The sequence below is a fragment of the Anopheles arabiensis genome, chromosome X, assembly GCF_016920715.1.
Source record: "Anopheles arabiensis isolate DONGOLA chromosome X, AaraD3, whole genome shotgun sequence".
In the NCBI taxonomy this organism is placed as follows: domain Eukaryota; kingdom Metazoa; phylum Arthropoda; class Insecta; order Diptera; family Culicidae; genus Anopheles; species Anopheles arabiensis.
Window position 1 is genome coordinate 8,012,921 of NC_053519.1, and position 16,500 is coordinate 8,029,420.

At 46.0% G+C, this 16,500-nt stretch overlaps 1 protein-coding gene across 2 annotated transcripts; it reads right to left on the reverse strand.

The window, feature by feature from the left end:
• Positions 1–1,819: 1,819 nt before the first annotated feature.
• Positions 1,820–16,221, reverse strand: LOC120906731 (doublesex- and mab-3-related transcription factor A2). 2 transcript variants are annotated; one of them, XM_040318631.1, is made up of 7 exons: positions 15,634–16,221; positions 14,739–14,840; positions 14,455–14,671; positions 14,277–14,354; positions 3,257–3,647; positions 3,033–3,152; positions 1,820–2,915 (listed from the first exon to the last, which is right to left on the reverse strand). In XM_040318631.1, the coding sequence occupies exons 1-7, from the start codon at positions 15,778–15,780 to the stop codon at positions 2,636–2,638; spliced, it is 1,335 nt and encodes a 444-aa protein (XP_040174565.1). In that variant the 5' UTR covers positions 15,781–16,221; the 3' UTR covers positions 1,820–2,635. The 2 variants fall into 2 exon arrangements, with proteins under 2 accessions (XP_040174565.1, XP_040174566.1); XM_040318632.1 differs by having other exon boundaries at positions 2,723–2,886.
• Positions 16,222–16,500: the final 279 nt, after the last annotated feature.

A 16,500-nucleotide genomic window follows, 5' to 3' on the forward strand; every position in this document is an offset into this window, starting at 1 on the left:
CATGCCGAACACGACATGCGAGTGCTTGAATCCAACGCAAAACTCTGACTGACAAGCTGAGCTTAATGCCGTCGCAATATAATCATGACTTTTTTTTTCTAGCTATCAACAGTGCTACTAAATGCCACTGTTTAAGCTACCAACACTCATTACTGAGCTACCAACACTCATACTCATCACAACTGTGATGATCAGGGGTGAGGCTCAAACAGTTGATAGACCAATCACATGATTGATGACATTTTCTCCATATAATAATCACGACATTCTTGGCACATGCTTGGCGAGTGGCGATGATCGCCCACAGAAAATGTCACGACCAAGTGACTGACCAAGAGTAGGTTCCTAAAATGTCACCAAGCATGTATTGGTCACACCAACTGCTCGAGCATCACCTCTGCTTATCACAGTACGTAACGCTGACATGGATTTTGTTTGAGTCAGAATGCGTTATGACATTGACAGTCATAAAAAAGGCAAAATGTCGCAGCACTGATTGTTCCACTCAATTTATAGCTTTTTCAGTGTGAATCATTTTCACTTCTCTGCGAGAGGTTTGAATGCGAGTTGTTTCACAAAAGTGTACTAAATCGAGTTATTAAAAAAAAATTCTTCCCAATTAGTTGAATCTTTTGCTTCACTGGCATAACTCAATTAGGACGCTCTTAGGACGCACTATGATGTTGGTTTCCTTTGTGTCTTTAATCTGCATGAAGCCTGAAGAAATACAGCCTCGTCTGTTAGCGATATCTCTTTTTGCTACCTGCTTTAGCAAATCTTTTCCGTCAGAAAGCCTCAAAGCCAATCGCGTAACATTATCGTCTGCTAAACAGAGCTGTAGTTTAGATAGCAAACTTGAGCTTTTGCCAGCCCTCTACGTGAAGCGACTCCTTCTGTGCGCTCTCGGTCACACGTCATCTCCGATAATATCACTTCCACATTTTCCGCACAGCTCAACACAATGCAAAGCACCTCTTCCGCCCAGAAGTGTACTTACAGGGCGAAAAGCGAAAACAAACCCGCCCACCATCGGAAACAAATTAAATAATCATTCATTTAAGAGATCAGCACTCAGCCTCAGAGTGTACTCTTGGCGGTGTTCACAAGCAACCTCACCACACACACACACACACACACTCTCGAATAGCAAAAAAAAAGGAAATCCTCCGTACGACAAACACTTTTCCGCGCGTGCAGAAGAACCACAAACGGAGCACCGCATCCTCAAGGGTTAGGGCAGATAAATCAGTGAACGAAAAATTATCTGTCAATAACGGCCGAGGGGTTTGGCTGTTTTCGTTCGGTTTGTGCGCGGCTGAGAGAGCCGGTTTTTTATGTTGTTGCTAGTGGCCCTAAACCTTCCCCTAGCCCTGGAAATAAAAAGGGTGTCCTTGCGTTCTTCCCTTCCCACCCCACACAAAAAAAGGTTTGTGTTTATTTACATTTTACTCCTCGCTGCAAAGGACGATGTTTTGATCCGGTTGATAAAATACGACCAATTGATGGTGCTAACAATGCAACAAGCGCAGTTTGGTCTTTGTTGGCGGGGGTTTTTTAAAGGGAAAATGGGATTAGAGAGAGAGAGAGAGGCAGGGAGGGAGGGGAAGTCACCCCCGGATCATGTCCCTTGGCTTGACGTTTCTGTCGTGACATGGGAGACGGCCGTGCTTGAAAAGGATGTGCTTACAATTATTGTGATATATTTGTGTTGTGTCCTTTCCCACACACGTCGGCTGGTTAGGTACAGGAGTTTATTATAGCGTCAATTTTTATTTATATACCTTTTATAGTTTATACTTTGCATTACTGTTTTTTTTTTTACAACACTTTTCACTCGTTTCACCAAACTTATTGTATGTTTTGTTGCTGTTGCATGTTTGCTTCATTTGTTTTATCATTACGTGTTTGTTGTAAGTATAGTTCAACAATGTCTGAGTGTAGCTGTAAGTGTGTTTGTGTGTGTGTTTTTTATTAATAATAATATTTATCTGATTTGACGATATCTCTCGCACGAAACAATGCCGCCGTAACTGTTGTAGCCTCGTGGGACCGCTTGATGCCCTTGCCCTAGCCTGACTGACCACATTATTTGCTGTAATTATTATTCCACCAATTTTTGTTTGCCTGTTCCCTTCGAGTGCTCGAGCGCGACGCCTCGATATATAGTGTAGCTGCCAGAACCTGAGAGAGACTGGGTAATCGGCGTCAAAGTAAGCTAATAGAGTTGTATTTTTACGCCTTCGTACGCATTGTCTGCTCCCTCTTCGCTCGCGGTTTGATTCCCGAACAAGGGGGACAAGGCAAAGCACGAAGAAAATCCCTGCGGTAACAATTTACATAGAAATTAATCATCATTCCACTCCATCAGCATCTTCATTATCATCATTCACGCTCATCAGCAGGCACACTCCTGCCGGGAACGGATGGAGAAGGTTGCGCGTCGTTGCCCCATTCTCCGTGCAGGCATGCTGGTTCAGGAGCGCCTGAGGGCAGGGTAGTGTACCAAGAACAGGCTCCGTTTTGGGAGAGGACGGTTCGGTCGCCATCATTGGATGTGGTTAGCCGGCCGCATCTCTGAAGGTAACTGGCCCGCCCAAAAAGGAACCAGGTGTGAAGGGAAACGGAAGAGGGATGCCTACTCTGCACCATCCACGCACGGACTGTTGGCGGGCGCACAGTGCTGACCGATGGTCTGCTGGTCGAGTTGCTGAGGTTGCTGCTGCTGCTGCTGCTGCTCTGGATCCTGCAGTATAGTGGGCAGGTAGCCGGTGCCGGTGTAGGGCGCGGACAGGAAGCGCTTGGTGTGGGCCTGCTGCAGAAACGAGTACCGCACCGTCGGACTACTGAACGTTCCGGAAGGCATCAATGGCGAGAATGCCGACTTCACTGCAAAAGATGGTGAAGGTGTGGGAACACTTTTCACACACACACATACACACACACGCATACACACATATATATTGGCGAAGTTTTAGGGCACGAGCACAATGAGCTGTTCGCGGTGGTTCCTGTGCCGGTACAGACCAACCTACCTGATGGGGGAATGGAGCGCATCGTCACCGCAGAGCATCGCCTCCATCGCCTGCACGACGTCGCCCCGGTAGCGCTGCAGCAGGAGCTCCACCTCGCTTCGGCGTCGGTTCGGGAACACTCTGGAAGAGAGAGAGAGAGAGACATAGAGAGAGAGCAAATCGGGCATCAGTACGGTGATGGTGAGGGTGAGACTTCCAAATATCCTCCAAGCCCCGGTACTTACCGCAGCAGCACGTCCACCGGCGACCGTTGGCTGGACGCTTGGGAGGCACTGACACCGAGGGCCTGCTGGTACTGGGTAGCGGCGGCCGGCGGCTGGTTGTAAGGCAGAAAGCCGGTGCCACCGTTCGTGACGGGGACGAGCGTCGCCGCCGGCTTCGTATATACATTCGCTGGGTCCTTCTTGAGGCTCAAGTTTTCCGGCGCGATCGAATCGTCCGGCGTCGAGTCCACGTCCAGGTCGGACTCGGGCGAGCTGGGCGGCCCGGTTTGGCTCGGCGACTGTTTGTCCAGCGGCAGGGAGAACAGGGACGACTTGTGCCGGGGGCTGCTGGGCGACGATTCCGACTCCGTCTCGTGGTCCGTCTCGGTTGATATGCGCTGGCGCTTCGGTCCTACAGGGGCAGAGTTTGGGAAGCGTGGTCAGAACACTGCGATTGGTTATGGATTGTGACGAAATGTCATGGTGATGCATTTCTGGTCTTGGAAGGGACGTTCAATTGAAGCCTGAAGAGGAGGTATTATATTCTACATAGAGACATTAAATGATGCTTATATGTGTGTCATCAGAATTTTGAGACAACTTCTTCAGATACTACTAGAAAATGTGTAGACTGTTCCTCCTGGAACAATAAGAAATCTCTGATCTATTATTGATAACACTTGCAGATATTAAAGTTCTTAGGTTTTTTTCTATGATACATTAAACTTGTAAGGTGTTGTATGATCCTCTGATACATCCTTCTCTTTTGATCGATCAGAGAGTGTAAATTCTTCAGAAATAATGAGAAATCCTGTCAAACTCTATTAACGAAACCTGGTGTTTAAAGATTGTAGGTCCTTATAAGGGATCCTAGGACCTTGTTCGTATTTCAGTATTCGTTTCCAATCATCCTAACCAACAATTGCAGCTCATATCACTCTGCCCAAATAATTATTGGGACTTTTGACAAAGCTTTCATCACTCAACCTAGGACCTAGCGGTTCGGCTGTCACAGCCTCTAGCGACGAGTTTTCGTATCCAGTGTTTACAAAATCTCACTTTCCATGCCTGCAAAGTTGTGGGTCGCCAGTCGAAAATTCGTTCAAATAACATCGTCGCCCCCTTAGCAGACAATCAATCACGCGCAAACGATGCCACCGCGGGACATTGTCAGCTTGGATGATGTCAAACGGTCAAGCCGGCCAGAAGCAAAAGTTCAACCAAAGCTAACCGAGCCAGGGGCTCTCCTGGGTCAATCACGGCCCCCGGCCGACAGTGCCCGGGATCAATTTTCACCGACCCGACGAAGAGCAACAATCTTCGGAGCTGTTGTAAAGCAAGTCCGCACTCGAGCGAGCGAATGTCTTTTAAAATCGTTGCTTAAGCAAATATTGACATCCGCCGAAAAAACTGAATTTCTGTCCAAAACAATGGAGTGGAGTTTCAATATTTGCCCGAAGTAGGTTATTTATGTTAAAATAGATGGGCAGCGCAAGCAACACGGCAACCGCAACAGTGTGTACGTCCGGGTAAGGGGGCTTTTGGAAGAGGACAGTCCGTGAAGAAGTCAAAATAGTGCCACAGCACACCTTCCAGCCGCGCTACACGACGGAGTGCCTACTCGTACGATAGAGTTTCAACCTGTGCCAGCGTCGCTAGCTGCAACAGTAAACACACTTGAGCGAGCGCAGGTAAAGTAGACATTTCCTGCACGCCTCCTCCGTCCCTCATACACGGTCCCGTTGCGGCGTACGTGGTGACAGACACAGGAGAAGCCGTGACCGGATTGTGAACCAAACGGCAGCAGCAGCAAAAGAGCAATGTGTGTGTGTGTGTGTGTGTGGAAAAAATGTAATCATTCCAGATGCAACAGCTTCTGTTTGTGTGTACTGCCGGGGCGAACCCCTGGACGACGTGATGTGACGGCCCACGGCGATACTTCTCAAGTGGGTAGAGGCTCTTCTCGCACAACAACAACAACCGACGAAAAAAGAAAAAAAAATAATATACGGAAGGGGGTTTTGACTACGAATGTCAAATAAATGGCCCAGCAGCCCCCGGAGGCTTTCGTCCCCGTGTCGCTTTGCGCTTTTGTGTGTGTGTGTGTGTGTGTGTGTGAGGGAATGTTGATGGGATTTTGTGAGCTTTGTGAGCCCTCCCGTTCCTGTCACAGAGCGGTGGCTGATGAAATCAAACAAATTCATTAACTGTATTTTGTACCTATTATGCCTATTATTGCCAGGTGCGGATACTTTTCGGGCCAATCAGACAGGGGGCGGCAAACGTGTGGGAATGGAACGAGATGCGAAGATTCGTTTTGATTCGATTTGTTTGACCACGAACGACAGCACTTGGTAGCGTGTGTGTGTATTTTTTTGGCTAGGTAAGGTCTCTCTCTCTCTATCTCGTTCTTTCTACCTAAAGGATGCGATTGCGGAGTGATATCATTTTACCTACATTAGCTCGTCATCGGGATTGATTTTTCGAGATCTCGTGTACCACACACTTATGGCAATATGGGGTAATATGGACATATAGCACGGATGTTGTTATCCGTCTCAAAACTGAAGATTGTGTTTCGGCGGCTTCAAGCTTTAAAGTATTATTATTTTTGCTCCAAAAATATTATACTGTCAGGGAACGAAAAACAAAATTGTTAAACTTGTAGATATTATTTCATATTTCAATGACTCAACTATTGTTTGAAAGCAGACTAGCTCAAGACCAGAGTGGCAATAAAGTCAAAATACAGGAAATACATAAATAGCAACTATCCAAGCTGACATTGACAAACATAAATAAACAGCTTAATTAAATATTTTTTAGGTGAACAAAGTAGGATTTGAGCATTCATTAGATCTAGAAGAACATCTTTGACAACTCAAGCCTCAAGAGTCCTCCAGCCAAAGGAAAGGGTCACTTTTCCCACCGTTCCACCTGCAATGGCGTGCGAGGCCTCGCACTCTTAAATAATTAACTCTTAAGCAATTTACACATATGAACACATATGAACACATATGAACTGTCAAAATTAAAAGTTCGCATAACTCGAGTGTCGCCTAACTCGGGAAACTATAGGCCTGTATATAAAATTTCATAATTCTATAAACGAAATGGCCCACATCATGATAACGCATAAACTGTGAAAAAATCGAGCATCTAGCTCACGAACCACGATTGCATATGATCGAAGAGGTTTAATTTTAGCTACTTTGAATCATTTTAAATGAACTAACTTTTGAAATCAACATCAGATAGAGCGAAAACGTTCTGGCAAATTTGAGCTCATTCTGTGCAGACAGTTTAGTTACAATCCAAATATTAAAAACAACATAACATTCATAATGTTTCAATGTTTTACAAAAATGATACAAATCATCATTACCTTGGAAAGAGTAAAAAATCTTTGCTATTTGTGCTTAAACTTAAATATTAAACAATCGTAGGTAAGTTTAAACTAACTTGGCTTTTTAATTAACTCTTTTCAATCAATCACTGATCATTGGAACCAACCCTGCCCTGCTCCCGGAACGGAAACGGCTCAGCGATAGTGTATGCTCTCGACAAACACATCAATTACACCGTTCCGCCACGCCACCCGGCCGCCCGGTGGTTTGACATTTGTGGTGAAATAATTGCCCGGCACCGGCCTGGCACAATGGAACCGCTGCCGGATTAGCGCATACGGCCGACGTAAACATGTTGCTGAATTTAATCAGCTAAATTTGTAAGCCCTCTGTCTGTGCAGCCCCGAACTTCACGTACGTGAACCATCTCCGACCAATAATAATAATAATAAGACTAAGAATAATAATAATAATACCCCCTTCTCAACAAAACAGCACAACCCAAAGCCCCATTGTAGGGCGTTCGCACGCGTGAATTGCAATATCGGTGAAGTGTAATTAACTGGTGGTTGAGTTTAAATTTGTTTGACACACTGCTGCAACAAACAAAAACGGAAAACTCCCATTGGTATTGACACATTCGCCCAATCGTCACCAGCGAGCCCCTCGCAAGTCAACGCTTGACGCTGCCAAACGCACGCACTAAGCCGGCTGTGTTTTGCGCTGTCCAATGCCCTCGTGCCCTCCCTACCCCCTTTTCCCCCCTTCGGCTCAACTAATCGACCCGTACGCCCCTTTACGCGCCGCTTTCGCCCGGAGAGTGTGTGTCTCCTGTTTCCCCCTTATCCTCGGTTGCAAAAGTGTAAAAACGCAAAAACCATATTGCACGGATCAGTTTAATTTCCGTTTGTCGCGGTAACGCGGCCCTCAAGCCGCACCAAAACGATCAAAAACCACCAGCAGCACCAGGAAAATTCACCCCACACTTCGCCAACGGGCAATGCAAGGGCGATGAAGATAATTACTTTCCATCAAATCATCACCATAAAATTGAGCTCACGCACACGCTAGATTAAGTCTCGCTAGGGTTGGCAACCGGAAAGGGGCAAAGGGAGCATCACACACCCGTTTTAGCGGGAAGCCACAATCCTCCGCCACGCGCTGAGGTTAGCAATAGGGGAGGGATGGGAAAAGGGATAAGATAAAGGATGGAAAGCGAGCGAGCGAGCGAGCGAGCGTGTTACAGATGGGAAACAGAAAGGAAAATAAAATAAAACACCCTTTTTGTGGGTGTAATTCTTGCCTGGACCCGTTCCATTGAGCGAAGCGATAGAAATTGAATTAAAATAAAAACCTAAAAATCCGGCAAAACGATGGAAAAAGTGCAAAAAACCTGTGAAGCAACCATCCAGCAGGCCCAACGAGAGAGAATAAAAAAACACCCGCCAACCAAATTTAATTGGAAACCACGGCACAACTGATCCGCCACCCGCAGCAAAGTTTGGGATGCCTCCTTGGGTCGGCAAAGTCACCCCCAGCTTCCCCTCCCGGCTTCGCTCACGCATGATTTATTTGTGGAAAAAATTTTGATCTCCAACCATTCATCCCCATTCCTCCCCATACCTCCCAAATGCCAGCAATTTCGCACTCCGGTTTGGTATTTCAATTTCCATCCACAGAACAACCAAAAAAAAAATCTCCCCTCCACCTAAAATGCTCCGCAAGTGCGACCGAACCACCAACACACCTCGACATCTGCCCGGCCGTTGGCCAGGGCAAAGCGAGGTCGTCTCCTATTAGGTGGAAGCACCCAAAATTGAAAACATATTTCATGAGATCATTCATGTCGGGCCCCCGTTTGCCCCTGGCTCCCGTATCGCTCGCTGTACGGTGGTATGCGCGCTTCTGTGGTGCCTTTTTTTTTAATAAGATCGATGCTTTTGTTGATTGAGTTTCGAGTGGAAATTAAATTGTATCCCATTTGCCACATTCAACCAGACAACACGGCACTTCACCGGGCAGCAGGGCACAGGCGACTGGATGCCGAAGCAGTGACAGCACACAGTACAGTTGCTTCGCTGGACCGTTTGGGAATGGCCGGAAAGGCGGGAAAGAATGAAAGAAAGAAAAAAAAAAGAACGAAAAGCGGTAACGACGAGTGGAAGGATGGAATTGCAGAAGCAGATATTTCGAATTGAATTAAGATAAACTGTCTTTTGACAGTAGAAGATCGGTGCCATTCATGCCTCGCTCGCTCTCGCATTCCCGCTCGGGCCGAGCTCGGCGCGCTTCGTGGAAGTACCGGCCCCGGTATGCCAGGGGTGGCAGAACACTTTCGAGCACACTCCGTAGCGTCCGAAGGTTCGTTCTTTCGCTGGAAACAGGGGCGGAGCGGTGGGAGGGGAGTGCAAAAGGAAATGTAATACCTCTTGAACGGCTATTGTGCTAACCGAGGAAAAATAAATACTCGCTATACCGTATAAGGGATAAGGGATATTAAAAGAGAGAGAGAAAGAGAGACAAAAAAAGAGAAAAAAAATGAGAGGAGGGAAAAATCTGCATCCCTGTATTGGAAAGCGTTGGCAATATGGTTTGGTTTCCTGTTATTTTTTATTTTTTGCTATTTATTCTTTCCCACTATACTGTTACCTCTCGCTCTCTTCAACTTTACCCTTTTTTTTTATTTACAGAAGCAAAAAGAAACAGGGAAAAAAAGATGAGCTGCTCGAACAGTACTGAATGCACAGTACAATACCAGCAGCAACAGCAAGCAACAAAAGTGCAGGAAAGGTTAAAAGAAATTAAAAAAAGGAAGTACTCACGCACACGCTCGAGTGCGTGCCGATCCTTGTGCGTTAGGGGCTGATTAAAACATTTTGCATTATAATTAAACGCCGCTCACACACACGTACACACGCACATACACTCACAATTGGCTTCCGAGCGAAGGGTCATTTACTGTTAATTTCTCCCTTACCGTACGGGGCGGAGTTGTTATTAATTATTTGTGGTTTAATGCTTTGCCATCCAGTTTACCGAGCTTCCGGTTGCCTCGCCAGAGGATTAAAAATCGATTCGAGCGAATTGCGAGCACAGATCGCACCTTATTGCACCAGGGTGGGGGTAAATCCCGGTGGAAGCTGCGCTGCATTCGACACTGAACGCTTTATTGCATCCCGCCTCAGCGGCAGCGGCTCGCAATCTCCAAGGGTGTTGCTGTGGCAGGAAATAATGACTCGCAACGACATGGAAAAGACGTGCCGCACGATTGAGCGGTGACACTGGTATGCCGAAGGGTGCGGCTATTGCTGGAAAGTGGACGCAAATTGGGCCGGTTTTTTTTTGCGCCGGCTGGTTCCTTTTTTTGTTTTCGTTTTGTTTAGTTGCTGCAGTAATGTGTTTAAAGGCGCTAGATGAATGGCAGTTTTAGAGCAATACAATAGCGTAAAACGATTTGAGGGGAGTTGTAATTATGGCTAGCGATACGGGCACATTAATGTAATTAAAAACTATTATTTAATGACTTTTAAAATGCATAGTTACACTAGGAACTTAAATGTCATGGTAACAATCAATGATAATCAATGGTCTAATTGTGGAAGTCATGTAAAGTATAACTACAAAATAAAATCATATTATTATTTTCGTTTTGTTGGCCAAACAGCTATCTTGTATCGAGGAGAAACACTCAAGCGTGCGGCAATCAAGGGTTTGAATAACCACTTATAAGCGAAAAGAGTTATTGTTATAAAAGGCTTTTGCTGCAAACACATAAAACTTAAAGAAGCTCATGTATTTTTGTTTATTTGCAAAACAATGCTCTTCAGCAGCGAAGTCAAACTCATTTGGCCACGCGGGAAAAAATGCTACTTAAAATAGTTTCACGTGCAGCAACCTAGTTTTTGTATGATATTACATGATACAAATATCGGATCGTTAGCATTTCATTTCATATAGGGAAAACAGTTGCGTCACAACAGTAAAAACTATACTGCGAAATTATTTTTTTATTTGAGCCAGCTAACAAGATTTGGTACGCAAAAATAATGGCAATGACTAAATAGATTGATTTCTTCATGGTAGAATGGTAAATTTTATGTTGTTATTGGCGTGAACCTCCTTTCCTGGAAATCTTCATAGAAATCCCCTTTTATAATGGCGACTAAAATTAGAGCTGTAAGCTCACCTGTATTCTAGTCTAGTTACCTTGGCGCTGCCTCATGAAAAGCTTGAAATCGTAACATCCTATCAAAAGTAACGCGTGTTCTTGCTGACGTCTAATTTCAGCTGATTTTTCAACGTGTTGAAGAAATATAAGGTTCTCAGCAGACACCCTGCAGACAATTTAGCAGACACCGTAAAGTGGAGGTTCGATCTGATACTTTTCCAAAATAATATGATAAAAATGTGTCAGAGCTTGCGTTTTTTTTAATATTCCTGTTGAACAAGCAATTTCGTCGATTTTTTTTAAATTCGGCTTTTTCTTACAGAAATTGGCTCTGTTGGTCACCAAGTACCCTGATTGATGCACGCATGTATCAGTTGATTATAGAAATCAACGATTTTTTATGAGCCTGAAGCTAAAACGCTTGTTTGTTTTAAAAATGGTTCTACAAATATTTTTATATTAACAAAACAGTTTATTAATTGAAAAGGGGTGATTATGAGAACAAACGATTTTCAGTACTTTTGTAACCAACTCACTAAACAATGCTATGTCCGGAATTCAATGCTCGATTTCAGCAAAATACAAATTTTTGGGTTTAGTTCTATAATTCTGTTTTTTTTTTAATTCTTATCTTTTTTTGTGTATATGCATGAAGAGAAAACAAAGGAATATACCGATAAGGTTTTCTGACGATTGATAATGCCTGACAATTAGTAAATAAATCTGCAAAGCTTTAAAATCTCTTCCTAGTTCAGGTGGCCGGAATTGATTGACATGTACTGTAGAAGGATAAATGCAAAATAATTTTTTACCCAAGCGGTCGCGGAGCACACCGAAAGACTTCTAAAGGCTTCCAAGTGCAAACAGTTTGACTTCTCGGCTTTAAAAGATTTATAGGGTTTATAGAATCGTAAATAAAAATTTCCATTATGGTTTGTAATGTTTGCCTTTTCTGGATAGTTAGTTCAGTTTTAGAAGAAATGTGCATATGCACAGATATTGGAGTATGTGTCTTTACTGTCCCTAGACCAGTGTGACCTTTCTTTTTACACGTGTAAACCTATTTCCATGTAATATCCGAACAGTTTTAGTTTTGTTTTTGAAAAAAAAACAAAGCAACACTATTGTACGTTTGACATGCCTGACATTCAAGTACGCCATGTTGTTTGCTCTCATTGAAACAAACGCGATCACTAATGATCGGTGATCCCAAACCTAGACACATTATCAAAGTGCACACACACACACACACACACACACACACACACACACACACACACACACACACACACACACACACACACACACACACACACACACACACACACACACACACACACACACACACACACACACACACACACACACACACACACACACACACACACACACACACACACACACACACACACAACGGTAAAAGAAAGTCACCGGAGTGTAAACGGTTTCGAGCAATTGTGCAGGGGGCGCCCACCGACCCGATTGTACCGTGCAAATCCGGCGAGTCAAAACGCCAATATGCCAGAGCAAAGCAGGATGCAGAAAACAAAGCGGCGCATATTTTTGCGACGCCTTAATTGAGCCGAACCCTCCTGAGAGGGGCTGCGTTTACTGCGCGCTAAACAACCCGTGCGATTAGTGCAGGTAAAACCACACTAACACACGTGCGCCAATTGAAAAGGCATGGAACATGGAGGATGTATTGATCCGCGCACGGTCACGCAGCCATGCATTCGCACACGAGCTCTAGCGTGGCGTGTTTTGTTTCCTTTTTTCCTGTTTCCCGTTAGTAGCGAATGGATGATTTGATTACAAGAAGGAAGCGTGTGTGTGTGTGAGGGAGAGAGGGAGAGCACGGGTAAGGAAAAACAAAATCAATTAAAATCCACACACAAAAGCGATCCGGGAATGTGAGGCTTTTGTCGAGGTTTTGTTGAATCCTGCAACACAAACACCAGCGAGCGAGCCGGAGCGATCCACTTCAGGCCGCCGATCAGCGGCGGACGGCGGGGCAGGGGCGCTCGCCGTCGAATCAAACCGTTCGCTGGAATGAAACCCGAACCCACGTGTAGAAGTGGATATCGAGCAGACAACTAATGCTGCTCGGCTGCTGCGCCGGGACGGGAGATTTTGATTCTAGTGAAATTGAACAAAAAAAAAAACACACACACACAAAATCGAACCCTCTCGAGCTAAACGCCAGTCAGCAAAAACGGTTGCTCCGGCCATCAATGAATCTAATTGAAAGCCAAGTTAATATGTGCGTGTGTGTGAGACAGCGCCTTTTTTCGCTTCTTTCTAGCTGATGGGACGCTTTGCAACGAACGGTTTTGGGACGGATCTGAAGGATTTTTTTCCCGTCCAAAAACCCGGATCGTGTTACACCCTCGCCACCGTCGGGAAAAGGACACTGTTTATTGTAGCGAAATTGAAGTACGGGTGCGTTGCTAGCTTCCTTTCCTCTGGGAGGCGAAGGAGTCTGCTTGCAGGTAGCAACTTTTAATCCAGCTTTCGATACAACATAATAGAAAACGATTGGATAATTGCAGGTTCAGGGCGCAAATCACGCATAACGCATTTGTGGGTTCTCAGGATGCAACGACCCAAGCTACTGGCCCTGGGGAGAGAGATGGGTAATGGGAACCGCCCGCAGGAGGGACCGATCGGGACGGTGTGAAATCGATACCGAGATGCAATTAAAAGACCAATTGCAGCGAACATAAACAAGCGTTGGTGCGTTGTCCTCCAGGCATTGTTGCAGTGGCGTCCTGTTGGCTATTTTTCTTTCCGATTTGATTTGCTCGCTGCGCCACAATAAACAATAGACATTAAGGCTATTAGACAGCTTTTGATGCGCACTGGGGCGTCTCAAGCGGTTGGGCGAGATTGTTTGCAGCGATAAACGAAAAAATGTTCAGTAATGATATTTTCTTGGAAACGGGCAAAGGAACCCTTTCTTTTTTGTGCAAAGGATGCAAGAAGAAGCGATGAAAAGGTTAAATATGATTCACAGTTTTGATAGGATACTGAAGAAGGCAACATTTCAGGAACGGTTTCAATGTATCTCTATAACCACTTTAGACTCATCTCACAACTGAAAATCTTGAAAATAATTGCTTCTACCATTGGAAATTCGAAATTATTGAAAATCCTCGACAGTTCTTCTTTCTCATGGTGCAAAAACAAGGAAAGAATCGCTTTCTTATAATCTCTCTGAGGTAGCATTGCATAGCGAAGAAAAGTCTCCGCATGCTCCGCTTGCGAGAATCGAACCAGCGTCAAGTCAATGGGGACCTACCGTAGCCCGACTAACCACCTGAGCTACGAATGACGTACGTTCTGCGGTGCGCCAATAATCGTTTTGATTGCTCACACACGCAGTGCGAGTCGGATGTTCGGTGGCTTCTAGGGCTTCGATGTTTTAATTATGCGAGATGAGATTTTGCCTTAAAACTAATATTTGCCAAATAGAACAGAGAGGGGAAAAAACACACCAATCAATCAAATCATTTCTGTGTGTACTTACCGGGGCTGTCCGGTTCGCTGCGATTGGGTGAGTAGGCCGAGTGCATGTGCTCGGACCGTAGCCGCTGCACGTCCGTGTCTGTTTTTAAGAAGTAAAAACAAGAGATACAACACAGAGCATTGCATAATTTCCGCATTAGTTGCTTCGCTAGAACACTCCCGACGATGCGATCGCTTACCTGCGTCGGCCGATGTGTAGCTGTGGTGGGTACCACCACTTTCCGCATCGTTCGGCGGCGACGGTATGCCACCGTGGAACTGACCGACCGACTGTACCGAGCCGACCGAATCGCTCGCGGGCGTCTGGCCAACGCCGTGCACACCGGTCGTCCCGTACAGCAGGCCCAGATCGCGCACCTCGTTCTCCTCCTGTGCCTGCTGGCGGCGGAGTGCGACCTGCCCGACAAAAGAACTCGTAAGTTTGCTGCTGTTTTGGCATGCGTTAAAGCCGCGGTACACTTACCTGGGCGGCCATCACTCGCTGCCGCTCCGCAATCAAGGTACACTTGGCACAGACACAGTCCCGCCAGCGACAGTAGCGCTTGTGTCCTTTGAGGGCGCTCACCTGATGGCGTGGCGCGTGTACACGCGGCCCGGGAGAGAAAGAAAGAAAACATAGAATTGCAACATTGGCGTTAGTGTGATTCCTTGGACGGACAGAGCGCGCGCGACAACTGCTTATTGTACACCCAACGCAACATTGGACGAAGCATGGGAGAAACACAAATGGTGTACAAAAGTGAATCTTTTTTTTTTTTTATGAAACATTTGGGGCAGGAATTTAGATGATAATTTGTTCGTTCAATGTACCTCACGAGTAACTGGCACAGGGTGCCCTCTCGGTTGATTGGTGGGGTTACTATTTCCTTGCCTCCAGTCTGTTTGTGGGTTTCTTTCCGTTTTACCGTTTTGCCCCCTTTTGCACACAACTGCACAGCACCTCGACAAAGTGTTTGCTCCGGATGAGCTGCGGCCAAAAGCATACTTTTGAGGGGCCTGAACTAACTAGGAGTAGGACTTTGAGTAGGCTATCCAGGATAGCCGAAGTCCCTAGGAGCAAGAAGATGTCTCAAAGCTGAAGCAGGAAGTGGGAGGGATGCTAGATCCCGGGCTCTCGATGCTCTTCGCTACTGGCAGATCACTTTGGAGCTCAAGATGTTGAGGACCGAGTCCTAAACGATGAAGCGTTTTGTACAAAAACCAAACGGCCTGATCGGCAAAGACACTCGCACAAAGCGCCTAACTTTAGAGTTTTCTTTTTAATGAGGGAGATGAATTTGATTTTTTTTTGTTGTTGGTTCGATTCTGTTCGGGTACTGTCTGGTACTAGGGCTTGCAGTTGGGACGCCTTCACTTACCACTCCATGGTTGCGGCACCGGGCACACTTGGGCGTGCGTTGATAGCGTTCCGAGGCCGCCCGGAGGAAAAACGCTGGCGGCAGCGCACCCAGTACCGGATGTTGCTGCATCAGGTTCGACATATCGACACCGCTCGGCAAACTCATCCTGTGTGTGTGTGTTTGGTGATGATCGTTTTCCTTCAAACTTCTCAACCAAATGCACGCGACGTTACGTTTGGGCAGCTCAATGCTCCTGAGTTGACCTACTTTTTTTTTCCACTTGCACCCTATTACACACAAATTTGTACGTCTCTCACGGTTTAAACCACAGCTGAAGCACGGTACCGAGCGCCAGAAAGTAATTCGGAAAAAAAACTTCAAGTGCCCTTACCAGCAAGGGGACACACGTGTGGCGTCCGACGCCACGTTGCGTGCAGAACTGAAAACGGCACGGGTTTGCAACTGTTGCTCCCCAACGTACACAAGTCACACACAACACACACGGGGCACATTCAACGCACACGCTACACCGTCCACCAAAGCACGCACCAACGTACGACGACCAGCTGGAGATGATGACTGCTGCTGCCGAGCGTAACACATTCCTCGCCGAACATTCAAAAGCAACTGATTCAAAATTGTTTCAACAATTGCCACATCCCCGTATCTAAGCGCTAAGAGCCTAAAAATCGGATAAACAAATAGGGAAGCGCGGCGCTGCGAAGGGGCGGGCGAAAAAAGGAAACCGTTCCTAGCTCTCCCCTCTCCGATGGGCCGGGGCAGAGCGAACGGCGGGGGATTACAGTGCACGGGCTGAAACAGAAGCAATGGGCTACAGATAAAAGAATACAACAACAGCAACAGAGGAACGAAAAAAAAAAAAAC

Excerpts from the sequence above, each read along its gene's own strand:
- LOC120906731 (XM_040318631.1), bottom strand. The coding sequence starts at position 15,780 with ATGAGTTTGCCGAGCGGTGTCGATATGTCGAACCTGATGCAGCAACAT. Across the intron at positions 14,841-15,633 it reads GGTGCCGCAACCATGGAGTG|GTGAGCGCCCTCAAAGGACA; the intron begins GTAAGTGAAGGC and ends CCACGCCATCAG. Across the intron at positions 3,648-14,276 it reads CAGCGAACCGGACAGCCCCG|GACCGAAGCGCCAGCGCATA; the intron begins GTAAGTACACAC and ends CTGCCCCTGTAG.